This window comes from Cynocephalus volans, chromosome 15, assembly GCF_027409185.1.
Source record: "Cynocephalus volans isolate mCynVol1 chromosome 15, mCynVol1.pri, whole genome shotgun sequence".
Lineage (NCBI taxonomy): Eukaryota > Metazoa > Chordata > Mammalia > Dermoptera > Cynocephalidae > Cynocephalus > Cynocephalus volans.
This window is the reverse complement of record NC_084474.1, coordinates 85,825,490-85,852,304: the sequence shown is the minus strand read 5'-3', so window position 1 is coordinate 85,852,304 and position 26,815 is coordinate 85,825,490. Positions and strand designations below refer to the sequence as shown.

General features: G+C 40.6%; 1 protein-coding gene across 8 annotated transcripts in view; it reads left to right on the top strand.

The window, feature by feature from the left end:
• Positions 1-26,815, top strand: part of TMEM71 (transmembrane protein 71) — a 43,955-nt gene that overhangs the window by 5,263 nt on the left and 11,877 nt on the right. For 4 of the 8 annotated variants that reach the window (XM_063080017.1, XM_063080020.1, XM_063080018.1 and 1 more), the window contains exons 3-5: positions 240-452; positions 1,869-2,041; positions 23,529-23,717. In XM_063080017.1, the coding sequence (XP_062936087.1) occupies positions 240-452; positions 1,869-2,041; positions 23,529-23,717 (575 nt within the window). The remainder of the gene's footprint in view (positions 1-239; positions 453-1,868; positions 2,042-23,528; positions 23,718-26,815) is intronic. The other 4 variants (XM_063080021.1, XM_063080019.1, XM_063080023.1 and 1 more) reach the window with 3 other exon arrangements.

The following is a 26,815-nucleotide window of genomic DNA, read 5'->3' as shown; positions in this document are numbered from 1 at the left end:
TAGTGTTTTCACCAAAATTTAAAACAGGAAAAAGCACCGAATGTCCTGCAGTTCAGTGCTCTCACAGGTAAGGAGATGAAGCCCAGAATGTTAAGAGTGACATTCTTAATGGTTGCAGAAGTAATTGATAGTCATGAATGCAAAGAGGTTGTTTTTCTTCACAGTGACTAGATGTGTGGCTTTGAGTGACTGGATGTACTGAAGAGAGATTTAAAGGACTTCCCTTTCTCCTTCTTTAGTTTTGCCTGTGATTTCTTAGATGGTGACGGTTCCTTAGAATGCTGCTCCACTGACCCTATGACAGGCGCCCATTATCCTTGTCGCCGAAGTTCCAGACTCCTCACCAATGGCTACTACATTTGGACAGAAGACAGTTTCCTCCATGACAAAGATGGCAACATAACTCTGAACCCATCCCAGACCAGTGTGATATACAAGGAAAACTTGGTCAGGTAAGTAGAGGACATTAAACACAGAAATATCCAGTCCAGTCCATCTATTCATTCATTCATTCATTTACTCATTGAACACTTATTTATAAGGAGCTCATTATTGCTCCAGACTGTAGAAATAGAAAGGGTAATAAGGGGTAGGGATAGATGACATGAAAACAAACAAAAGTAATGAAGTGTTACAGATTCTGGGACAGAAATCTGTGTAGGGTACAGTGGAGGGGAAAAGGAAGGGAGGTCTATTTAACCTGAGAAACAGGTAAAAACAAGCTTCCTAGAAATGTAGATGATTGATTTGAGTCATGAAAGGTGTAGGATAGTTAAAATAAAAGTAGAAAGGGGGGCTTCTGGAGAGAGCAAACAGGCATGGGGTTCTGAGAGACCCTGATACAATTTGGGGAGTGGCAAGTATTTTTTTAGTGGTACAACTTAGAAAGAGAAGGGGAGCTTTGCAAGAAAGGAGATGGAGAACAGAGGCAGGAGCAGGATGCAGGGGGTCAGATTTCAGGCTGAGGAGTTTGGGTTTTATTCTGTAGAAAAAGAGGAGCAATTGACGAATTATCACATTTATTCTTAGAAAGATAACAGTGATTGCAAAGTAGAGGACGGATAGTTGGAACTGTGGACACGTGAGTTGAGAGTGAGTAGAATGGGAAAACCTGCAGGCAGGATATCTGTGGATTCAAAGAAAGTAGTAGTAGCAAGGATAAAGGAGTGGAGGTGGAGAAATAGTTAAAAGGGATGGTAAAGAGGTAGGACTTGGTCATTGGGTATGGGAGTTCCAGCAAAGGAAGGGCATTTGCATGAAACTTAGGACTCTGGCTTTGCCAACTGGAATGTATAGAACCATTTATCAGGATCAGAAATAAGGAAGGGGCTTGCATGGAGGAAAGAAGATAAATGAGTTCACTTTGGATCAGTGAATTTGGGCAATCACATCCCTTTTCTTTTGCTTCAGAACCACCTATATACTCACTGCATCAGTCAGCTATTGACACAATAATGCTGTGTAACAAAAAACTACAAAATCTTAGTGACATATAACAACGAGCACACACATGTTTAGAAGTCAGTTGGGTTAGGTTGGTCTAGTCTAAATTAGGCCTAGCTTGGCTTTAGGTTGGAACCAAGTCTACTCCATATATGTCATTCTCTTGGAACCAGTGGACTACATGAAGAAATTTTTTTCCCATTGTTGTTGCACAAATGCAAGACGACATGCCCCAACAGCAAGTATATTTTAAGCCTCTGTGTACATCAATCTACCAACATCCCGTTGGTCAATTCTAGTCATATGGGCAAGCCAATGTAAGGGGTCAGGGAAATACACTCTGCCCATGTTGATGGAGAGGGAGGGAGGAGAACCATATTTGACCGCTATTCATTGTTCATCATGTCACTTTCACTTCTTCCCAGAATATTCAGAAAGAAAAAGAGAATCCGCCGTTCTCTTGCTTCTCTCTTCAATCACAGTGCCTCTGAATCCCGGCTGCATGGAGGTATCCTTGGTGCTGTTGACTCTTCTCCAAGTGAGGACCACGAGCTGGAGGGGCTCAGGAGGCTGGATATGCACCACTGCAACGAAAGTGGTGAGTTTGAATCTTCCTTTCCAGGGTGAAACATCTTTCTGAATGGGTGGTGGCAGCTGTGTGGTTCTGGACCAATGTCAAATCCAGAGTGGACAGGGATTTTGGTGGGGAGGATGGGCCACATTTAAAAAGTCCTCCTAAAGTTCTCTCTGCACTACTTGTGTGATTGAAATACATATATGTTCATGTCATGCAAAATAGCCTTATTTGAATGTGTAGATTATTAAATTGATAATACTGGGAAAATATTTGCACATCTTCAATTTATCTTTTCTTTACAGACTACAGGTGAAAACAGTGTAGTGTAGTCTGGGCTCAAGTCCCAGTTTGGGCACACTATTACTTAACTTTGCTGTCTCAATTTCTTCATTTTCAAAACAGATATGTATATGTAAAACAGTATATTCCTGTTGAAGCATGTAGTGTATATTATATTATATCATCTGTAAGTATGTGTGTATGTCTACATATATACACACATATGTACACAAACAGTGATGGGAACTCAAAGCTTGTTTTAAAGATTAAATGGGAAAATGACTCAGGCACAGTTTAACATCTGGTGCTCAATGAATTGTAGTGATAATTATTTTTATGACTACAGTGGAAATAACAAATATTTATTGGGCACCCCCATCTTCCAGGCATTGCACTAGGTCTGAGGATACGAACGTGAGTACGAACAACATAGCCCTGTCTTCTTGGGTCTTCTCGTTTACTGAGGCAGGGGGTGGGTCTCAGACCTGTGTTAAACAATTGTGCGAATGAACATGAAATAATACTTTTTGGAAGTGCCATGAAGAAAAGGTATATGATATAAAGGGAAATTTGACCCATTTGGAAACTCAGGGAAGGCTTCCCATGGAAGTGGCCATGGAGCTGAATTTTAGACAGTGAGAGGGGCTTTCCCTTCAAAGGGGAAAGATAAGAACATTCCGGGTTGAGGAGCTAAAAAAAAGGCTAGGATCTGAGCAGCCTAGTGAGTAGACTTGCTGTGTGAGGGAAGACCACATGCATGGTTTGGAAAGCATTGAGTTTAAGTTCCTGTGGGTCATCCAAGGGACCATGTCAAGGTGGTATTGATATTTGTAATTTAGAGGTCAGATGAGGAATCTAGATTAAAGTTATACATCTGAGAGTCATTTCAGTCTAGGTGGTCGCTGAAGTCTTTGAGTGCATGATATGAACCAGGAAGAGGGTATGACATTGGCAGAAGAGAGCCTAGAATGGAACTTTGTGCACTCAGACATTGAATGGCTATGTGGGACAGGATTAGCCTGCAAAAGAGATAGAAAGGAAATCCAGAGAGGTGAGTGGAAGAACAAGAGAGTGTTGTATAAGGAATGTCCAGGGAAAAGAGTGGTTCAGGACAGAGGGAGCAGTCAACAGTGCAAAATCATGCCAAAAAGTGAATAGGATGGGGACTGGGAGTGTACGCTGGATTCGTTGGCCTGGAGGTGACTGGTGGTGGAGTGAAGGTGGCAGAAGAGATGCAGGAACAAGGTGAAGAGGGAGGCAGAGAGAGGGAATGAAGGCATGCCTTAGAGAAGGCTCTTTGACGCCTGCTGGCCAGGGAAGGAGAGAGACCTGATGGCAGGTGAAGGAGTGAGGAGATGGAGGGAGCCATGGCCATCTCTTCTTCCCCTTCCTCCTCCTTCTGTCAGTGGGGGAAATTTGAGCATGCTTCACTTTATCAACAGATGGGCCTGAAATAAAAGTAGGTTTGTAGGCCTGCACTGACATGTCATATATTCATTTAACAGTCATTCTTTCGTTTAGCCCTCTGCTCGTCATGCTCACTGAGTGCCTCCTGCATGCCAGCCACTGCACTAGGCACACGTTCCTCAAAGCTGAACAAGACATAGCCTTCACCTTGAGAAATTCCTGGCTTAAAACAGGGAGATAAATATGTTTGCACGTAATTAGAGAATAATGCCTTAAACACTGTAAGAGACTTATGAGCAAGGTGCAGAGAGAATGCCAGAGGGTTAGCCAGAGGCAGCGTTAGCTCTGACTGGATGAGGCCGGGAGGGCTTCAGTGGGAGGTAACGTCTAAGTGGGTCTTAAAGGATGAGTCGGATTGCTAGGCAGAGGTGAGCTGGAATGATATATCCAGGTTCTGCATTCCATCTTCCAAACTGCTGAGACGGTGGGCTTTCTAAGGTGTAATTGTGGCCTTGTCAGTCCTTCTTAACACAGCTTACAAGATCATTTGAATATTTCCTACCTCTCCAAAAAGAACTGGCTGCATAATTGTTGGGCACAGTGCAAAATACAATGCAGGGACCCTTGTTCAAAAAGGTTTAAGAATGTCAAGTGTCAACAGCAGAGCTTCAGACCAAGCGTGAGCCCCTCTGAGCATGGGGCCTCGGATGCCTGCACTTGCCCAGTGCCCATATTGCTGGTCTTGTCTCCAACTTCATCTTCTTTCTTTCCCTTGTATGCATTCAACTCTGATCATGCTGATCAGCTCTCAGTTTCCCGAATGGACCATGCCCTTACACATACATGTAGCTTTATTCACATTGCTCACTCTACTGGAAGCCATTCATTCATTCATCTGGAAGATTTTACTGAGGACCAGCTGTGCACCAGGCACTATTCTACACACTGGCACATAGTGATGAAGGAAACAGATGAAACAACTTGTTCTAGTGAAACTTGATTTTTTGTAGGGGATATAGACCAATAAATTACATAGCATGCTAAAAAGCACTAAGCAGTATGGAGAACAACAAGGGTGCAGTGGCAGGGACTGAGGTCTAAATAGGGTGCTTTGGGAAGACCTCACTGAAAAAGACTTTCGAGTATTGACTTAAAAGCAAGAGCAAAATAGCTGTGCCGATATCTGGGGGAGAAACAATCCAGGGAAAGGAAATGTGAGTGCAGGGGTTCTGGACTACAGCCTGCCTGGAGCTGAGGGAGTGACAGGGAGGACCTGGGGCAAGACCTGGTTGGAAAGCTCCTAGGCGTGTGTCAGTGGCAGCAGGTGCAAGAGGGGAAGGACAAGGAGAGCTGTGAGGTGATTTCAAAGGCTTTGCCTGCTACTTTGACGGACAGGAGAAGCCAGTGGAGCATTTGGAGCAGAGGAATAACATGATTCAATTTACATTTTGACAGGATAACTCTGGCTGCTTTGTTCAGATTATATGTCAGGCATTGGGGACAGAAGCAAGGAAACCAGTTAAAAGGTGGTTGGAGTGATACGGGTTGGAGATAATAGTAGCCTGAACTAAGGTGAGAGCAGGGTGGTGGTGAGAAGTGTAGGATTCTGAATACATTTCCAAGTAGAGCCAACAGGAATTGCCCATACTGGGCTGTAAGAGAAAGAGAGAAGTCAAGGGTGCCTATTATATGCTGAGCACTTTACATTCTGTCTTGTTTACATATTCCCTTGGTTACATACCTTATTGTATTTAAATATTCCAAAAACTCCTAGGTAGTAGGTCATATTATTGTATTTGTTATAAGTATGGTGAAACTGAGGTTCAGAGTTAAGTAACTCGCCCAAGGTCATTTAGTTCATGAACAGCAGAGTTAGAATTCAATCTAGATCTGTCTGATTTGGAAGCCCAGACTTTGCTCTACTGCCAGGAAAGGTTTTCCTCTTCTTTCCATGGTGAAGTCTGGCATGTACCTCATAGCTCAGAACCAAAGTATAAGCAAAAAAATCATATAATATAACAACATTATAATTTAAGTGTACAGTAATTTTACACACACACACTATATATATACTATTTTTACTCAACCTGCTTCCTGGGCAGAAATCTCAAATACTGCATTTTTAAACATTTTTAAATTTTAGTAATTATAGATCCACAAGAAGTTACAAAAAATAACAGAGAGGACCGGTGTACCAGGAAATTGACACCGGCACAATACCGTGAAGTTTCCACTAGTTTCTACACGCACTCATCTGTGTGTGTGTGTGCATGTGTAATACTAGACCAGTTTTAAAATAGAATACATGCTTGTTAAATGAAGAAACATTTCCTTATATGAACAAATGATTAATTAAAGTCATCATGCTGTCCGATAGCTCTCCAGAACTTATTCATCCTGTCTGACTGAAGCTTTGTAGCCTTTGACCAACATCGCCTCATGCCTCATGTCTCTCCATACCCATTACTTTTAAGGCTGCCTCTTCCTTTCCTTAGCTAACGCTGCTTTAGAAATGGCTTGTTTATGCTGACCTATCATGTGCCTTTTCAAGTTTCCATCCCTTGGTTCTAGGCTGGTTTAGCACACTTATGCTTGGGTGACTAAAGTTTGGGTATCGTTGTGCTAAAGGCAGTATTTCTCACATTTGGAAATGAACATCTAGTTTACCCATAGTTGCCTCTTCAAAATATGTCCAAACAATTTTAAAGCAATTGGGCCACAGCAGTGTGGCACGTGCATGAGGTATCTTATAATTTTCATGGTTTCCAAATATATTCTAAATATAACAAGTCAATCCACCCCCTCCAAAATCCATAATTAGTTAACCTGGGTGCACACAGAACTTTGAAATCTCTCATCTCTGCTGTCAACTGTAATCAAATCTTCCCCAGACTTCTTGTTTTCCAGATTTCCCAAAGACCCTGTGACTTTTATCTGCAATTTATATTTCTTTGGAAATGTCACCTTGTTAGAAGACTCCAGAAGAATTCAAAATTAAATTATTTTGCTGTTTTCTCTCTGTGCAATGGATGCAATCAAACATTACTTCCCCTGATTTTCTCTTGCTTCATTTTTTAGGCGACAGAGGATTTATTTTTTATTTTTTTGCTTATTTTGTTGTCCTCAGTTCACCCCTTCCGCAGCTGTGCTGAGACACCTTTCCTCATTAGCTGCAATTCATTTTGTAGCCATCGCATTTTGTATCTCCCAAGGCCCCAGTACTGCAATTTGGGATGTGTTCCCAGAGCCTGTGAGTCATACTGAAAGACAATAGAGGATTCACACAGAGAGGACAGAACAGGACCTTCCTGCTCTATTTTTGCCAGCCCTGGGAAAGGCAAGATGGCCCCAGGCATGTCACTCAAGCTTGAGGTCTGTGGGTTTTCTATAGAACTAATGCCTCTCTCATAAATATCTTGGATGGCAACATCTGTATGTGGCTTTGTGCTTCTCTCTATAGCAAACATTAATACCTATTTTACATGCAAGGATATGGAAGATGTGCTTGGAAGATACAGAATTATCCTTTTTCAACAGAAGTAAACCACATTGAATTTAAAGAAATCAGGCAAAACAGAATGGAAGGGGCCGGCTGTGGCTCACTTGGGAGAGTGTGGTGCTGATGACACCAAGTCAAGGGTTAAGATTCCCTTACGGTCATCTTTAAAAAAAAAAAAAAAAAAAAAAAAACAGAATGGAAATTAACGTCTTCAAATAGAATACAAATAGAACTATTTCCTGGAATGTTTTCTGCATTATGATCCTTTAATTTATTATTAAGCTTGGAGAAGAAAATTGAATGTCAGTTATGGAAACTGTGAGTTGGGGGCAAATCATATCTTTTCAGAGATGAAAAAAAATCCTTGATCATTTTTGAATGTTAACATTTTTGTGTGTGTTTAATACCATCATTTCTTTTAGAAAATTCTATGTAAATTTCCAGAATTTCACATAGGATACATTTTTTATTTCATCTAATACTCAGTGTCAAAGATCTAAGTTCAGCTGGGCAGCCTTGGGAAACAGCACGGGGATGTTTTGACTGTTGTCAGTCTCCTCCCCATCTTCCCAGAACGCAGTTAAAGGCCACTCACGAATACATAATCAGCCATGAAAGTTCCCAGCTCTTTCTCACTTCCACATTAATTTGACCATCTAGGCTTTTCTTTTTTAAATAGCTTTACTGAGGTATAATTTATATCCAAAGAACTATACATATTTAGTGTGTACAATTTGATGAATTTGAACATATGCAAACACCCATGAAGTCATGACCACAATCAACACATCCTGGAGGTTCCTTGCGCTCCTTTTGTGTGTGTGTTTGTGTATATGGTAAGAATGCTTAACATGAGACCTACCTTCTTAACAAATGCTGTATTGTTAGCTAGAGGCGCCACTTTGTACAGCAGATCTCCAGAACTTACCCATCCAGCTTAACTAAAACTCTATACCCACTGAAGAACGACTACCCCTTGCTCCTAACTGCCAACCTCCAGACCCCAGCCCCTGACAACTACCATTGTATTCTCTGCTTCTATGAGTTTGATTATTTTAGATAAGTCATAAAGTGGAATCATGCAGTATTTGTCCTGTGACTGGTTATTTCACTTAACATTCTGTCCTCCAGGTTAACACATGTTGTTACAAATGGCAGCATTTCCTTCTTTTGAAACACAGAATAATATTCCACTGTGTGTATAGACCATAGTTTCTTTATCCATTCATCTGTGGATGGACACTGTTGTTTCTGTGTCTTGGCTATTGTAAACAATGCTGCAATGAGCATGTTCCAGGACCTCCTCTGTGGCGTGGCCATTATTGGATGATCTACATGTTTTACTTTTTGCTGCTTCCTTTCTCTATAGCAACTGTCAGGGATGCTTCCACAACTGCTTTATCAAGTTGCTGAAAATTACAGATGAAATAATGGGAGGAAACCTGCAGGGTGGGTAGGAATTCCCTAGTCCAAAAGCACCAGCTTGTTGACTCACTATCCAGCCTGAGCAGGACAGTAGATGAGTCAGCCCACAGCCTGGGCAAGGAGGCCATTCTCGCTCAAAGCCTCGATCTTAGGCTTTAGCCTTCATTGGGTGAAAACTGGTCCAGTATCTCTATGGTTACTGTTGCCCTGTTAGAACAGGCCCAGGTTAGATTTTGGGCATGACAACATCACGTCTCATCCTCCCACCCCCCCAGAACTCTTCATTCATTAACATAATAAATGTTATTGAGTGCTAACTATGAGTTAGGTCCTAATTGCTGGTGTCTGGGACAGATGAGATGACCTTTCTGCCATGGAGCTTTGAGTCTAGTGAGGAAGGCAGACATGAAGCAAAAATCACACAAATTATGTATTCTATAGCATGTGTTTATATAATAATTAGAAATCATAAATTATGACTTGTCCTATGAAGGCAGAGAGCAGAGTGTTTTGACAAGGATAGGCAGAACCAGGGAAATACAAACATGTTCTTCACTTGCAAACACTCACCAGAGGTGCTGAAAGAGCTCTTAGATCAGGATGCCTTATATATTTAGGTCTTCTCTCTCAATGACAGGGTTTATGAACCTCGGCATTACTGATGTTTTGGGGCAGAAAATTCTTCCTCATGGCAGTTGTCCTGTGAATTATAGAATGCTTAGTGGCATCCTTGATCTCTATTCACTGGATGCCAGGAGTACTCTTCTCCCTACCCTGAGCTGTAGCAACCAAAAATGTCTCCAGACATTGCCAAATGTCCCTTGGTAGAAGAAATCATTTTCCCCACTCCTCCAATTAAGAACCACTGTTATATGAGGACCCCAAGTGTCTCCTGGAGTTCCACAGTCACTCATAGCTCCAAGAATGGGGGATTGGGGACCTCTGAAATCTCTCTCTGCTGAGTGAGCATTTTAACATGTAAAGCTTCTCATGTTACACACAGGCTCAGAATCTTTAGTGACACCACAGAGTAAATCTTAGCTCCTGAGTGTGACCTGAGGCCTTCCATGATTTGGCCTCTGCTTAGCAGCCCAGCCAGAATCACCTCTCTGGACTGCCCCCATGTACCTGTTCCTGTCTAATCTCATGGGAGAACTCGCTCTTCTGGAAGCCCATTATCTTCTCTTGCAGATTGATGTCTTGTACTTTTTTCCTCCTCCTCCTCTTGTCTACGTGGTCTATCCTCTTCCTGTTGTCTCTTCAGAAGAGCTACTCATCCTTCAAGTCTCCACTTAAGTACTGCCTCCAGTATGAGGCCTCCCTGGATTCCCCCAGACAGACTCAGACACTCCTTCCTAGACTCCCACAGGATCACTTGTGCCAGCCTTCATCACAGCGATGACCTTACAGCATCCTAATTGTTCACTTGTATGTCTGTCCCTCTCCAGACCATGAATAGGGCACAGCAGTATGTAGTCTGACTTCCTTTTTCCTGTTCCTTGTACAGAGTGGTGTACGCAGTATGGACAGTAACTCTGCATTGAAGCAATAAATAGGTCTGCCTGGCCCATGTCCATGAAGCTTTTGTCTACTCCTCTACTCTTGTTCCACTTCCCCAGCTCCTCTGGCTTGGGGTCCTCTCAGGGGCTGTCCCTTGTAGGCTGCCTCAATCCATCTTCCAGCTGGTATCTTTCCTTCGTCATTTTATGCTTCAGAAATCTGACGAAAGAAACCAAAACAGAGAAAACCTTTGTATTTATTAGCTAGGCCTGCTCAGATTCCCCTGCTTGTTCATCTTGAAGTTTCTACTACACGGTAAGAATAACCATCTGGATTCCATCATTTCTTCTCCCCTGCTCTTCTTTCATCCCTCTTTCTAAACCGTTCCAAGGAGCTGTGGCTATGAAGTCTGCCTTTCCTGAGATCCTCCTGCTGCGCATATTCAGTTCTGTGGCGGGGCAGGTGGCAGAGGCTGCAGTCCTTTCCCTCCCCTGAGACATTTTCTTCTAGAAGGGACCTTGTCATAGAGTGACTGAGGGGAATAAAGCAGCCATCTGGGATAAAACCTGTGTCTAGAAATGTCTGGGAAAAGGTGAAAAAATCCCTTCACAGACAGCAATTTCTTAAATATCCAATTCAAAGTAAAATATTTCCCTTTCCCAAGTTGAGTAATAAGTCCTTTTTCTACAGGATGACACATTCTTGGGAAACCCATAGACCTTGATACATCCCTTGATGATTGGCCAGTGCCCTCCCACCCCCGCCATGGAGTTGACTATCCTGTTTGGTCATATAACATGGGACTGTACCTATTATAATCGCCATTAATGATAGAAGCTTCAGTACCCTCCATCTATAGTATATTTCAGGATATTTATTTTTTTTCCTTGTCTTATTCAATTATCGCAACAACTGTGAAAAGTAGACACTGTTGTCCTATTTTAAAGATTAAGAAACTCAGGGTCAGCAAAATTAAGCAAATTTGCCTATGTTACTCATGTTAAAATTTATGTTTTGGTCTTTCTGAAGCCCAAGCTCTTGAAGTTTCCACCAAACCACTTTTTTTTTTTTTTAACAAATATCTGTTCATATGTATCCCCTATCCATCAGCAATGCTTTTCTCACCACCTCCCACTGGTGTCTCATGCACACACACACACACACACACACGCACACGCACATGCGCACACACACACACACATGCACATGCACGTGCACACCTAGGATTTTGACTGCCTTTGGGACAGTGTCTGTGTTATTTTCCTGTGTATTCCTGCATCTGTCTGAGAGTCCTACAATTTATGGGTTTGGTAAGACAAAATTCTCATTCCAAAGTGGGGAAATGAGCCAAAAGGAAGGAGTAACGAGTTCCCAAACAAACCCAAAACCCAGCAGGGCAGGCAATAAATCTTAAAGCTGGTGAATAACCTCACTCGACTCCATGTTTGGCAATCTCTGCATGTTGGTGAGGGGGTTGGGCCTCCAAGCTCTAGGGCAGCCCCACACACTCCTGTGGTTTTCCTGGGCTCCGGTCATGCTTTAGCTCTCCCAGGCTGGCATTGCACACTGGGAGCTTTACAATTCTGGGGTCTCCATGGCAGTCTTGCTCCTACAGCTCCACCAGGCCTCTCCCTGGTGGGCATTCTCTGCTGCAACTCTCACCTCACATTTCTGCTCAGCATTGCTCTAGCGAAGACTCTGTGGTGACACTGCCCCTGTGACAGATCTCTTCTTGGGTCCCAGGCTTTTCCATACATCCTTTGATATCAGGGTGGCACAGCTCTGGCATTCTGCGAGCCTGCAGACAACACTCTGTGGTTGCCGCAAGGCTTCTGGCTTGTATCTTCCAAAGCTGCAGGTCCAGCCTAGAGCCAATTTAGCCACAGCTGGAGCAGCAGGAGCAGCCAGAGTTTTGGGGAGCAGCATCCCAAGGTGGCCCTGGGCAGTAAACCTATGGCGGGAACCTTGGGCCTGTTCCCCAAAACCATTCTGTCTGGTTAGGCCTCTGGGTCTGCGATGGGAGGGACAACCTCAAAGATCTCTGAAATGCCTTCAGGGTCTTTCTTCCATTCTCTTGATAATTTATTTTTTCTGTCCTGATCTCCTTAGCAATGGGCTACACCCTTGGTTTCCTCCCCCAAATATTCCATTTCACTTTCTACATGGCCAGGCTGAGTTTTCTAATTTTTTACCCTCTTCTTTCTTTTTAATCATGAATTTCAGCTTTGTATCATTTCTCTGCTGCCATAACTCAGTGTAGGCTGTTACAAGTAGCCATGCAACTGTCTGGATGCTTTGCTGCTAAGAAATTTCTTCTGCCAACTACCCTGGTTCAACACTCTAAAGTTCTATATTCTATAAAGCCCTCTGGCATGGACACAATTCAGCCAGGTTCTTTGCCATTCAAAACAAGGGTGAACATTGCCCCAATTTCCAATAAGCTCCTCATTTACATCTAAGAACTTCTTGGAATGGCTTTTACTGTTCATATTTCTGTCAGCATTCTGCTCACCACCATTTAAACACTCTCTAAGATGTTCCAAACTTTCCCTGGTCTTCTTGATTTTCATTTTATTTTTAAATTTATTCATTTATTTGTTATTATGAATATTCACGAGATACAAACTGATTGTCACCTCTCATGCCCATGATGTGAGGGCCAGATTCATACTGGCAGCATACCCATTACCACAAATTGAATTTGTACCTTGTGTCCCCCACCCAATTATCCCCAACCTCCCTCCCTTGCTTTCTTTCTCCCCACTCCACTTTGTAGCCCAAGGAATGTTCTCTCTTTCTCCTCTCTTTCTTTCTTTCCTTCTTCTCTCTTAGCTCCCACTTATGAGTGAGCACATGCAGTATTTATCTCTCTGTGCTTTGCTTATTTCACTCAACATAAGTTTCTCCAGGCTCATCCATGTTGTTGCAAATGGGAGTATTTCATTCTTTTTTATGGCAGAGTCGTATTCCAAGGTGTATACATACCACAGTTTCCCTTTCCAGTCATCCATTGATGGACATTTAGGCTGGTTCCATGTCTTGGCTATTGTAAACAGAGCTGCAATGAACATGGGAGTGCAGGTATCCCTTCAACATGATGATTTCCATTCCTCTGGGTATATACTCAGAAGTGGGATTGCTGGATCGTATGGAAGATCTATTTGTAGTTGTTTGAGAAATCTCCATATTGTTTTCCATAGTGATTGTACTAATTTACATTCCCACCAACAGTGTAGGAGTGTTCCCTTCTCTCCAGACCCTTGCCAGCATTTGTTATTCACTGTCTTTTTGATAATAGCCAGTCTAACTGGGATGAGGTGGTATCTCAATGTGGTTTTAATTTACATTTCCCTGATGACTAATGATGTTGAGCATTTTTTCATGTACCTGTTGGCCATTTGTATGTCTCCCTTAAAAATGTCTATTCAGCTCCTTTGCCCATTTTTTAAATTGGGTTATTTGGTTTTTTACTGTATAATTGCTTAAGTTCCTTGTATATTCTGGATATTAATTCCTTGTCGGATGTTCACAAAAATTTTCTTGCATTCTGTAGGCTGTCCTTTCACTCTGTTGATTATTTCCTTTGCTGTGCAGAAGCTTTTTAGTTTGATATAGTCTCATTTGTTTATTTTTTTCTTTTGCTGCTTATGCTTTTGGGTTCGTGCTCCTAAAGCCTGTGCCCAGACCTAGTTGCTAAAGTGTTTCACCTATATTTTCCCTTAGTAATCTTACAGTTTCAGGTCTTATACTTAAGTCTTTAATCCATTTGAGTTGATTTTGGTGTATGGTGAGAGATGCATATCTAGTTTCATTCTTCTGCATATGGATATCCGGTTTTCCCAGCACCACTTGTTGAAGAGGCAGTCTTTTCCCCAATGTAGATTTTTGTTGCCTTTGTTCAATATCAGATGGCCGTAAGCCTAAGGGGTGATTTCTGGGTTCTCAATTCTACTCCACTGGTCTGAATGTCTATTTTTATAACAGTACCATAATGTTTTGGTTATAATAGCTTTGTAGTATAATTTGAAGTCAGGTAGTGTTATGCCTCTGGCTTTATTTTTTTTGCTCAGGATTGCTTTGGCTATTCAGAGTCTTTTGTTGTTCCACGTGAAAGGTAAGATTTTTTTTCCCCACTTCTATAAAGAATGTCATTGGTATTTTGATGGGGATTGCATTGAATCTGTAGATCGTTTGGGGTAGTGTAGACATTTTTGCAATGTTAATTCTTCCAATCCAAGAGCATGGAATATCTTTCCATCTTTTTGTGTCTTCTTTAATTTCTTTCAGAAGTGGTTTGTAGTTCTCATTGTAGAGGTCTTTCACCTCCTTGGTTAAATTGATCCTCAGGTATTTTATTTTTTTGTGTGACAATTGTAAACGGGCTTACTTTCTTTATTTCTCTTTCTATTAATTCATTATTTGGATATATAAATGAAAATGATTGGGGGCTTTTATTTTGTATCCTGCAATAACTGAAGTTATTAACAAGCTCTAGGAGTTTTTTGATAGAGTCTTTAGGTTTTTATATGTGTAGTATCATGTCATCTGCAGATAGAGAAAGTTTGACTTCATTTTTTCCAATCTGGATTTATTTCTTTCTCTTGCCTGATTGCTCTGGCTAGTACCTCCAGTACTATGTTAAATAGAAGCAGTGAGAGTGGGCATTCTTGTCTTGTTTCTGTTCTTAAGGGAAGGCCCTCAGTTTTTCCCCATTCAGAATGATACTGGTGGTGTGCTTCTCATAAATGGCTTTTATTGTGTTGAGATATTTTCCTTCTATACCTAGTTTGTTGAGAATCTTTATCATGAAGGGATGTTGAATTTTGCCAAATGCTTTATCAGCATCTATTGAGATAATCATATGGACTTTGTCCTTGAGTTTTTTGATGTGATGTATCACATTTATTGACTTTCATATGCTGAACCATCCTTGAATCCCTGGGATGAATGCTACTTGATCATAGTGTATAATTTTTTATTATGTTGCTGTATTCTGATTGCTAATTTTTTGTTGAGGATTTTTGCATCAAGGTTCATCAAGGATATTGGCCTGTAATTTTCTTTCCTTTGTTGTATCTTTATCTGGTTTTGATATCAGTTATGTTGGCCTTATAGAATGAGTTTGGGGGACTAGCTTCTGTTTCAATTGTTTGGAATAGTTTGAAGAGAATTGGTATAAACTACTCTTTAAAAGTTTGGTAGAATTCAGCAGTAAGACCATCCAGACCCAGATGTTTCTTTGTTGGAAGATTGCTAAAATAATTACTGCTTCAATCTCCTTGCCTGTTATTGATCTGTTCAGGTTCTCTATCTCTTCTTGGTTCAGTCTTGGTAGTTTGTATGGGTCTATAAACTTACCCATGTCTTCAATATTTTCATATTTGTTGTCATACAGTTTATAACAGTCTCTAATGATTCTTTGTATTTCTGTGTTATCAGTTGTAATGTCTCCCTTTTCCTTTCTGATTTTTGTTATTTGGGTCTTCTCTCTTCTTTTTTTTTTTGCTAACATAGCTAATGGTTTGTCTATTTTATTTAACTTCTCGGAAAAACAATTTTTTGTTTTGCTGATCTTTTCTATTGTTTTTTGGGTCTCTATTTCATTTAGTTCTGCTCTGTTCTTAATTATTTCTTTCTGACTTCTACTTTTAGCTTTGGATTGTTGTTTTTCAAGTTCTTTGAGGCATAATGTTAGGTCATTTATTTGAAGTCTTTCTGTTCTTTTGATGTAAGTATTTATTGCAATAAATTTGCCTCTTAGTACTGCTTTTGCAGTATCCCACAGGTTTTGGTATGATGTATCTTTATTTTCATTTGTTTCTAGAAATTATTTGATTTCCTGTTTAATTTTTTCTTGGATCCATAGGTCATTCAGGAGCCTATTATTTAGTCACCATGTATTTGTATAGTTTCCAGAGTTTTGCTTATTATTTATTTACAATTTTAGTTCATTGTGGTCTGAAAATATACTTGGAATGATTTCAATTTTTTAAAATTTGCTGAGACTAGATTTGTGACCTAATATGTGGTCTATCTTGGAGAATGTTCCATGAGCTGATGAGAAGAAAGTGTATTCTTTAGTTGTTGGGTGAAATGTTCTTTATATATATGCCAGGTCCAGTTGGTCTAAGGTGCAGATTAAATCCTGTGTCTCTCCGATTATTTACAAACTATTCCAAAAGATTGAAACAGACACAAATCTCACAAACTCATTCTATGAAGCAAACATTATCCTGATACCACAACCAGGTAAAGATATAACCAAAAAAGAAAACTACAGGCTGATATCCTTGATGAATATAGATGCAAAAATCCTCAATAAAATACTAGCAAACAGAATACAGCAACACATATGTAAAATTATTCACCACGATCAAGCAGGATTAATCCCAGGGATACAAGGTTGGTTCAACATACGCAAATCAATAAATGTGATACACCATATTAATAAAATCAAACACAAGGACCGTATGATCATCTCTATAGATGCTGAAAAAGCATTTGATAAAATTCAACACTCATTCATGACAAAGACCCTCTATAAGTTAGGTATAGATGGAAAGTATCTCAACATAATTAAAGCCATATATGATAAACCCACTGCCAATATCATCCTGAATGGGGAAAAGCTGAAAGCTTTTCCTTTAAGAACAAGAACTAGACAAGGATGCCCACTCTCACCACTCCTATTCAATATAGTGTTGGAAGTACTTGCCAGAGCAATCAGAGAAGAGAAGGAAATAAAGGGCATCCAGATTGGAAAAGATGAAGTCAAACTGTCCCTGTTTGCAGATGACATGATCCTATATATCGAACAGCCTAAAACCTCTGCAAAAAAACTCTTGGAATTGATAAATGATTTCAGTACAGTAGCAGGATACAAAATCAACACACAAAAATCAGTAGCATTTCTTTTCTCCAATAGTGAACATGCAGAATGAGAAATCAAGAAAGCCTGCCCATTTACAATAGCCATCAAAAAAATAAAATACTTAGGAATTGAGTTAACCAAGGAGGTGAAAAATCTCTATAATGAGAACTACAAACCACTACTGAGAGAAATTAGAGAGGATACAAGAAGATGGAAAGATATCCCATGCTCTTGGATTGGAAGAATCAACATAGTGAAAATGTCCATACTACCCAAAGTGACATACAAATTCAATGCAATCCCCATCAAAATTCCAAAGACGTTTTTCTCAGAAATGGAAAGAACTATCCAGACATTTATATGGAATAATAAAAGACCACGCGTAGCCAAAGCAATGCTAAGCAAAAAAAATAAAGCTGGAGGTATAACACTACTCAACTTTAAGCTATACTACAAAGCTATAATAACCAAAACAGTTTGGTACTGCCATAAAAACAGACACACTGATCAATGGAATAGAATAGAGAATCCAGAAATCAACCTACACACTTACTTCCATCTGATCTTTGACAAAGGCACCAAGCCTACTCACTGGGGAAGGGACTGCCTCTTCAGCAAATGGTGCTGGGAGAACTGGATATCCATATGCAGGAGAATGAAACTAGACCCATACCTCTCACCATATACTAAAATCAACTCAAAATGGATTAAGGATTTAAATATACACCCTGAAACAATAAAACTTCTTAAAGAAAACATAGGAGAAACGCTTCAGGAAATAGGACTGGGCACAGACTTCATGAATACGACCCCAAAAGCACGGGCAACCAAAGGAAAAATAAACAAATGGGATTGTATCAAACTAAAAAGCTTCTGCACAGCAAAAGAAACAATTAACAGAGTTAAAAGACAACCAACAGAGTGGGAGAAAATATTTTCAAAATATACATCTGACAAAGGATTAATATCCAGAATATATAAGGAACTCAATCAACTTTACAAGAAAAAAACAAGCAACCCAATTAAAAAATGGGCAAAAGAGCTAAGTAGGCATTTCTCTAAGGAAGATATACAAATGGCCAACAGACATATGAAAAAATATTCCACATCACTCAGCATCCGGGAAATGCATATTAAAACCACACTGAGATACCATCTAACCCCAGTTCGGATGGCTAAAATCCAAAAGACTCTGAATGATAAATGCTGGTGAGGTTGTGGAGAAAAAGGAACTCTCATCCATTGTTGGTGGGACTGCAAAGTGGTGCAGCCTCTATGGACAATGTTATGGAGGTTCCTCAAACAATTGCAGATAGATCTGCCATATGACCCAGCTATCCCACTGCTGGGAATATACCCAGAGGAATGGAAATCATCAAGTCGAAGGTGTACATGTTCCCCAATGTTCATTGCAGCACTCTTTACAATAGCCAAGAGTTGGAACCAGCCCAAATGTCCATCATCAGATGAGTGGATACGGAAAATGTGGTACATCTACACAATGGAATACTACTCAGCTATAAAAATGAATGAAATACTGCCATTTGCAACAACATGGATGGACCTTGAGAGAATTATATTAAGTGAAACGAGTCAGGCACAGAAAGAGAAGTACCACATGTTCTCACTTATTGGTGGGAGCTAAAAATCAATATATACTTTCACACACACACACACACACACACACACACACACACATACACACACACACACACACACACACACAAAAAAAAAAAAAAACGGGGGGGAAGAAGATATAACAACTACAATTACTTGAAGTTGATATGACAAGCAAACAGAAAGGACATTGTTTGGGGGAAAGAGGAGAGGGAGGAAGGAGGGAGGTTTTGGTAAGGGGCAACAATAATCAACCACAATGTATATTGACAAAATAAAATAAAAAAAAAAAAAAGAAAAAGAAATCCTGTGTCTCTTTGTTGACTTGTTGCCTGGGAGATCTGTCCCATACTGATAGAGGGTTGTTTGGATCACCCACTATTAATATATTAGGTCCTATTTCTTTCTTTAGGTCTAAGAGTGTTTGCTTTATATTCCTGGGTGCTCCAATATTGGGTGCATACATGTTTATGATTGCTATGTCTTCTAGCTGGATAGATTCCTTTATCAGTATGTAGTGGCCTTCTTTGTCTCTTTTTATGTTTTTTGGTTTAAAGTCTATTTTGGCCAATATAAGCATAGCTACTACTGCTTGTTTTTGCTTTCCATTTTCATGGTATATCTTTTTCCATCCTTTCACTTTTAGTCTGTGTGTGTCTCTACAGGTGAGGTGGGTCTCTTGAAGGCAGCATATACTTGGGTCTAGCTTTTTAATCTGATCAGTCAGTCTGTGTCTTTTGAATGGGGAGTTTAGTCCATTCACATTTAGGGTAGTTATTGATGAGTGTTGCTTAATTCCTGTCATTTAATTGCTACTTGTTTAGATGGTTTAAATACCTTTTGATCATTATTTCCCCTTTTATTTCTCTTCTTTGATTTTAGTTGGAAATTTAGGGTGGGATGATTTAGGTTCTTTCTCTTTCTTGCTGGAATTTTTGTTTTAATGGTGGGTTTTGCTCTTTTTTGTGTATCTGAAGTAGTGGTCACCATTATTCAGATTCCAGATGAAAGACTCCCTTGAGAATTTCTTGCAGGGCTGGGTGTGTGGTTGTAAACTCCCACAACTTTTGTTTGTCTGGGAAATACACTATTTCTCCTTCATTCCTGAAAGAGAGCCTTGCTGGGTAAAGAATTCTTGGCTGTCAATTTTTATCTTTCAGTATTTTGAGTATATCATTTCACTTTCTTCTGGCCTGTACAGGTTCGGTTGAGAAATCTGCTGTTAGTTTGATGGGGGTTCCCCTATAAGTGACCTGGCACTTTTCTCTTGCTGTTTGTAGAATTCTCTCTTTGTCTTTGAGCTTTGCAAATTTAACTATAATGTGTCTTGGGGAGGATATTTTTGGATTGAATCTGTTTGGGGACCTTTGAGCTTCCTGGATCTGAAGGTCTGTATCTCGCCGTACACCTGGGACGTTTTCTGTTACTATTTCCTTGAGTAGTTTTTCAATACCTTTTCCTTTCTCCTGCCCTTCAGGAATATCCACAATTCAGATGTTAGAGTGCTTGAGGTTGTCTGCTATCTCTCTTAGATTTTCCTCATTATTTTGAATTCTTTTTTTCTTTTTTTTTTGTCTGCCTTAGTTATTTCAAAAAGACCATCTTCAAGCTCTGAAATTCTTTCTTCTGCTTGCTCTACCCTGCAGCTCAAGCTCTCGGTTGTGTTTATTTATTTATTTATTTATTTATTTGTGACCGGTAAGGGGATCGCAACCCTTGGCTTGGTGTCCCCCACACCGTGCTCAGCCAGTGAGCACACTGGCCATCCCTATATAGGATCCGAACCTGTGGTGGGAGTGCCGCTGCACTCCCAGTGCTGCACTCTCCTGAGTGGGCCACAGGGTTGGCCCCTCAGTTCTGTTTTTTACTTCACTGAGTGAATCTTTCATTTCTAGAAGTTCTGCTACACTCTTTTGAAGGGTATTAATCTCCTTGTAGATTTCCTCCTTCATATTCTGGATGTTTTTTCTTGTTTCATCATGTTCTCTAATTGAGTCTTCCTTTATTTCTTCAAGGTTTCTTAAGGTCATTGCTCAGAATTCTTTTTCAGACATTTCAAGGATTCCCTGTTCCATGGAGTCTAACTTTGGAGCATTACTGTATTCTTTCAGTGGTGTCATTTCTTCTTGTTTATTTTTAGTTCTAGTATTTTTTTCATTGACATTTGGTCATTTGGTAGAGGGTTTGCTTCTTCTATTACACTGAGGTTGGCTGTGGAGTGGCCCTGGTTGTTACTGTGGTGGTGAAGTGTCTTTGCTTGACAGTAGATGTGGTGGTGGTTAAGTTAAATCACCCTGGGTCTTCTTCCAAAATCTGTGGTTGTAGAATGACCCCCAGTGCCATGCAGTTCTGCTGTGCTCACCTCTGTTGGTTGGGCCACCTGGGCTGGCACTCTAAAAGTGATTTTCTCTCTTCTTGTTTTTTAAACTCTCACCAGAATCTAGGCTTTTTCTAGCCTGCTCCTTCAAATTCCTCCACTCTCTTCCGTTCACCCAGTTCAAAAGCTGCTTCCACATTTTTGGGTACTTGTTATAAGCAACACCTGACTCCTTGGTACAAATTATCTGTATTAGTCCATTTCTGTTGCTTAAAACAGAATACCTGAAACTAGCTAATTTATTAAGAAAATGAAAATTATTTCTCATGGTTAAGAGGCTAAGAAGTCCACAGTTCAGGGACACTTTTGGTGAGGGCCTTTTTCTTGGTGGTGACTCTCGGCAGCAATGCAGGGTGTCATGTGGTGACACAGGGTGTCAATGTGTGAGCAAGAGAGAGCAAACCCACTCATTCACTCTCCTTATAAAGCCATGAGAACCATGCCCATTACTCCACAAATGGATCAATCCAATTCAGGATAAAGTCCTCTCAAGCTAATCACCTCTTAAAGGCTCCACCTTTCAATAACCATAGTACAATTTCCCACCCTCTTAATACTGTCACAGTAGGGAATAAGTTTCTAATACATGAAATTTTCGTGGACACATTCCCCCCATAGCAAACAGAATACCTGAAACTGAGTAATGTATAAATAAATGAAATTTATTTCTTACAATTTGTAGGCTGGAATGTCCACAGTTCAGGGGATACATCTGGTGAGGGCCTTGTCAGTGGTGTCTCTACAGTGACTAAGGGTATCACATGGTGAATGGCTTGAGCAAGAAAGAGAGCTAATCTGCTCAATCACTCACCTTATAAAGCCATAAAAACCATGCCCATTATCCCATGAATGGGTGATTCCATTCACAAGGATTCAATCCTCACAATCTAGTCACCTCTTAAAGGTCCCACCTTTTGATTACCATAATAAGATCCCTACTCCCTTAAAAGTGTGACAGTGGGGATTACAACTCTAATACAAGAATCTTTGGGGTGACATATTCAACCCATATGAACGTGTGCAGTCTTTTAGATATCACCCTAGGGAACACCTATGTTCCGTGGAAGAACTTCTGGCTACTCTTTCTGAGTGGCTTTGCCTCCAGGTCCATGAGCTCTAAACTGGCTCAGATTCTTACACAAGGCCACCATAGTAAAATTAAGCCCTGGGTGGAAATCACAGAGACCACCAAAGACAGAACCAAGAGAATTCTTAGGCATATTTATGCAAGATGAAACAAATGGGAGACTTCCAGTGATTGAGTCGCAGATAAAGTGCTTAACTTTCCCTGTGGTTGAAAGTCATTCTGAACACATTCATCCTTTCCAACGAATCACTGACTTGGGGAGTTTCAGACTCCTTAATTCCTGACTCAGCTCAAGAATCAAGGATTAAATTTCGTCCCTAGGTGATCCATATTGAAGACATCAATTGTTACTAGGAGTTATCTTAGCATGTTTGAAGCTTGGTATTGCGTGCTTTTGAGATGAACTTGACTTTTTATGAGGGAATGTCAGGCTAACTTTAGGGCCAGTAAAATATATTTATGTATGAAACATCATAGAAGAGCACAGGTATATGTTCATGAAACTATGTATGCATTCAATAGCCTCTTTGAAAGAACTGAAACAAGTGTTGCTATATGTTATCCAGCACTTCAATGTATTTTATAGGAGGAGGATTTCCTTCATGACACTTAAGCACAAGATATTTTCTCCTCCACCCCCCACCAGAACATAAGCCATATGAGGGCAGAGATGACATCTCTCTAATCCAGCAGCTAGGTCAGTTTCTGATATATAGTCACATTCAATAAATATTAAATGAATGAATGAATGAATAAGAAGGAGAAAAGGGAGTCAGCTCTGCTATAACGTTTGGTGCTATAAAGACGTGAGGCTCATATGTCCACCACACATCCTTCAAATCCATTCACACAACCCCTAACGTCACTTGAAGATTAAGGGTGAGTGAGATATCCTGTCTCCTTCTGTACATGGGTCTTAGGATACCATTTCATGATTTCTTTCAGGGCCACCTGGATTTTATCATATATCAAAACCACACGTTATTATACCTACATTAAAAAGCCACATAAGTGTGTGTATAGTGCCACTCTCTTCCAGAAACATTCCATCAGTCCCACTGCCTGCAGCACAAATTCCCACCTCCACAGCCGGAAGTCAATGCCTTTCACGACCAGTCCTCAATCTGGTTTTGCGGCTTTATCCTCCACTGGGCTCCCCTTGGTCACTTTGTTCTAGCTGCATTGGAACTGGCTTCCTTCACCAAACTTTCCTGCCTCTGGACTTTGCTTATCTCTGAACTCGAGAGCCTTCTTCTCTTCAGCAATCAAGGATGAAGACCCTTTGAAATACCATCTCATCCAGAAATCCTTGTCCCATCTGACTCCAGCAGTGTGTCAGCATTACTACTGTTATGATGAAGAACTGTGCATTGAGCAGTGAGCACACACACACGCACACACACACACACACACACACAAACACACTGAACGCTTCTGCTTTTCCAGGAGGTGATTTTGACTCTACTTCTCTCACTGATGACTGGGAGTCAGAGAAGCTGAATGCAGAATCTACAAAAGCCTCCTTTTCCGACCACATCACATCTCAACCTCCCAGAGAAGACTCCTGTGACTCCTGTCTTCAGTTCCAGTTAATGGTGTCTAAACATTTCCAAGGGAACATTTGGGATCATTCAAGTGAGTTCACATTTTGTTTGTTGCTGTTTTTTAAATCTTTGCCACACCCTAAGTATTCTTCCTTTCAGGGCCCGGGGATGATTTTGAGATGACTAATGTACACTTAGGAACTGGTATCAACCTGTGTGGGGAGGGGAGGATGCAGGGCATCTGCCCGAGCCAGCGTGAGGCATCCCTAGGGGGGTGGGTGTCACCTTAGAGGCATCAGAAGCATTGGATCTGCAGTGTCTACAGTACTTTCTGCTTTTTTAGGGACCCTACAGGCATTTGGCAAAACTTTAGACTTTAATAATACAGAGTAGAGGGTACACAGGTGTCAGCTATTTTTCTCTTTATACTTACCTATGTATTTGACATACTTGAAAAAAGAAGAAGAAGAAAAGAATATTTAGAGGAAAATTTAGAAGATACCATAATATTGGTATTTCCTGTCAGGAATAAATCTGCAATAAATTCAGCAATCATGTCCCTTAATCTCTAGGTTACTAATAGTGGGTCAATCATGTTCGAACTCGGTGTTGCAACAAGGTGGAGAGTCAGCTTGCCTAGATTCCCAGCCCAGCTCTCCACTCACTGGCTGTAACTCAAAGGCAGTTGCTCTAAGCCTATGGTGTTATGTCTATTGAATACTCAATGAGTGTGAGGTTATTACGTAGGATTGAGGTTAAATGGAAAAACAATATTTTCCCTTTATTTGCCTTCACAAAATCATAAATTTCACTTCACTGGCCATCTCTTCTTCTACCTGCAAAGACCGACATGCCATGTGCATTTCATCCTCAGTACACCTATTAGATAAGTGTTAAAGGGCGTTTTTAGTTCCCTTTCTAGGTGTTGGAGTAAGAGAGAAACAGATTTTACTGTTTAGACAATTTCCAGGTTGTCAACACCTAATAAGGCTGACAGATACCTCCTCCAGGAAGCCCACCCTACTTGGTGCTCTTTTAGCTCCCAGGGCTCCTTTACCTACCAGGGCTCCTATCTCTCATGCCCATGATCTTCGCTGCTCTTGCATGTTTTTTTCTGTGTCTCCCTCAACAGTCTGTGAGCTCATTAAGCATGGGCACCAGGTTGTAGCCACCTGTGATTTCCAAACTACAGTTGCTCTGTTGTGGACCAATTAAAAAGTATGCTACCTCTGTATTACAAATAAGAATGCTGAAATTTGGACAGGTCAAGTAAGCCTTTGGACTCTGCAAAGATTTTTGCAAGATCAAATGTATGCTCTTCACTGTGTCTGGAATGTCTCTCCCACCTGCTGTACCTCAATGGCCCCTACTCTTCCTCAAGGCCCATGTTAAATGTGACCATCTTTGTGGAGCCTTCTGTGCCTGCTTGTGGCTGGTGGAGGTAGCACTTTACTTCCCAGTGATGCCCTAGCACTCTGTATATTATACGCCTCTCTTGACACTATTTATTTTCTTCTTTTTCACTAAGCTATGAAGCCCTGGGTGGACAGATCTCCGTCCTTCACTAAGTCCTTCTCATGTAGGTTTTGAGTGTGTGTTCTGCTCCAGATGATGCTCCAGGTGTTAAAGGTGTAGCGTGTATAACATCATCTACATCAGTCAGGGCTTCTTGAGTTCCAAAGGACAGACACTCAACTCAAAGTGGATTAATGGATCAAGTGGTTTATTGGCTCATACTAATGAAAATTTCAGGCATAGAGTCCAGGATTCCATGAGTCTCCACCTTTTGCTGTCTCTTCTCTTCTGTGTCAGCCGTTACTCTTTAAAAGGATCTCTCTCCATGGTAGCTTCTGGTGGCTCTGTGCCTTCACCTTTCCAGTTTCCAGTCCAGAAGAAAGAGATTATATCTGTCTATGACAAGAGACCCAGAATTGAGTTTCATTGGTTCTGGGAAGGTCCCATTCATATGACAAAACTGATCACTTTGTTGATAAGCAGGGAAGCTCCAAAAGGCCTGGAATGGATCAAATTGTGGAAAGGAAATGAGAAAAGTCAATCACTCCACCTACATCATGCACTGAGAGGGGGAGAGGTGATTCCCCCAGGAAAATATGAACGTTCTCTCCAGAGAATAGGAAATAGATGCCAGCTGTTCTGAACAAGCTTGCGGTCTAGTGGAATGTAGAGAAATAAAACAGAAATTGAATTCAACAGGAAAAGAGAGCTAACAGAGACATGAACAAGGCATAATGGGATTCAGGGAGGGAGCAGCTAAGGGCCGGGGGGGAATTGGAGAAATCAAGGTAGGCTTCCTGAAGGAGGTTATTTTTGAGCTAAGCCAAAATAGGTTCTAAGTAAATGGCTACTGAAGGGAGGAACTGGTGAATAACTCATCTAAAATCACATAACCCATAACTTTGTGGGACTCGGATGTAAACCCATTTATCTTTCAGTATCCAAATCTAGTGAACTTTGCAGTTTTTCAAGCTTGATTTCTTTTTGTGAGGAAATGTTTTCCAAATTTCACATGGAGTCAAGGGAGGCTAAGAATAGAAACACCCTTCAGAAGGATGGTTGAGTGTTTGGTTGAACCCACAATAAATAATTTAATTCACAGTATACATGGAATACTGTGTTCTTGCAGTGACATAATTTATTGCCGCTATATTTTGAATTGCCAATCTTCAGTACTCCACTCACATTATGGGCTAAGTGGATTTTGTTAGCTGTTTCAATTCTTATTCATAGCATAAATAGCAAAAATAAATACATTTATAGCATAAAGTCATTCCAAGTTTTAAACAACTTGCAAAATGATCTTTTAAAGCGTTTGGCAAAAATTAAGTTGAGGTCTATTTACGCCTTCCTTTAGGTCTTTATGTGGTAATCCTTAAGCTAACTCTGGTTTCTTTTAAGTGATTGGAGTAATACTCAGGCTCATGATTGGTTTAACTTTTATGTTTATAATTGCTGGAAGATTTGCAGTCATTTCCACTGTGGCTTGATAAGACAAATATTTTACTGATTTCAAAGGGTTTTGCAAGGAAAAATATTTTATAATATATGTTTTCTTTTGAGACCTTTAGAAACTCCCATTATGCAAAGTTACAATTGTCTTTCCCTGCCCCCACTTCAGACAAAACATTACGTTCTGTCTAGATATGGTTTTTAATTCTTGGCTCTGGCATC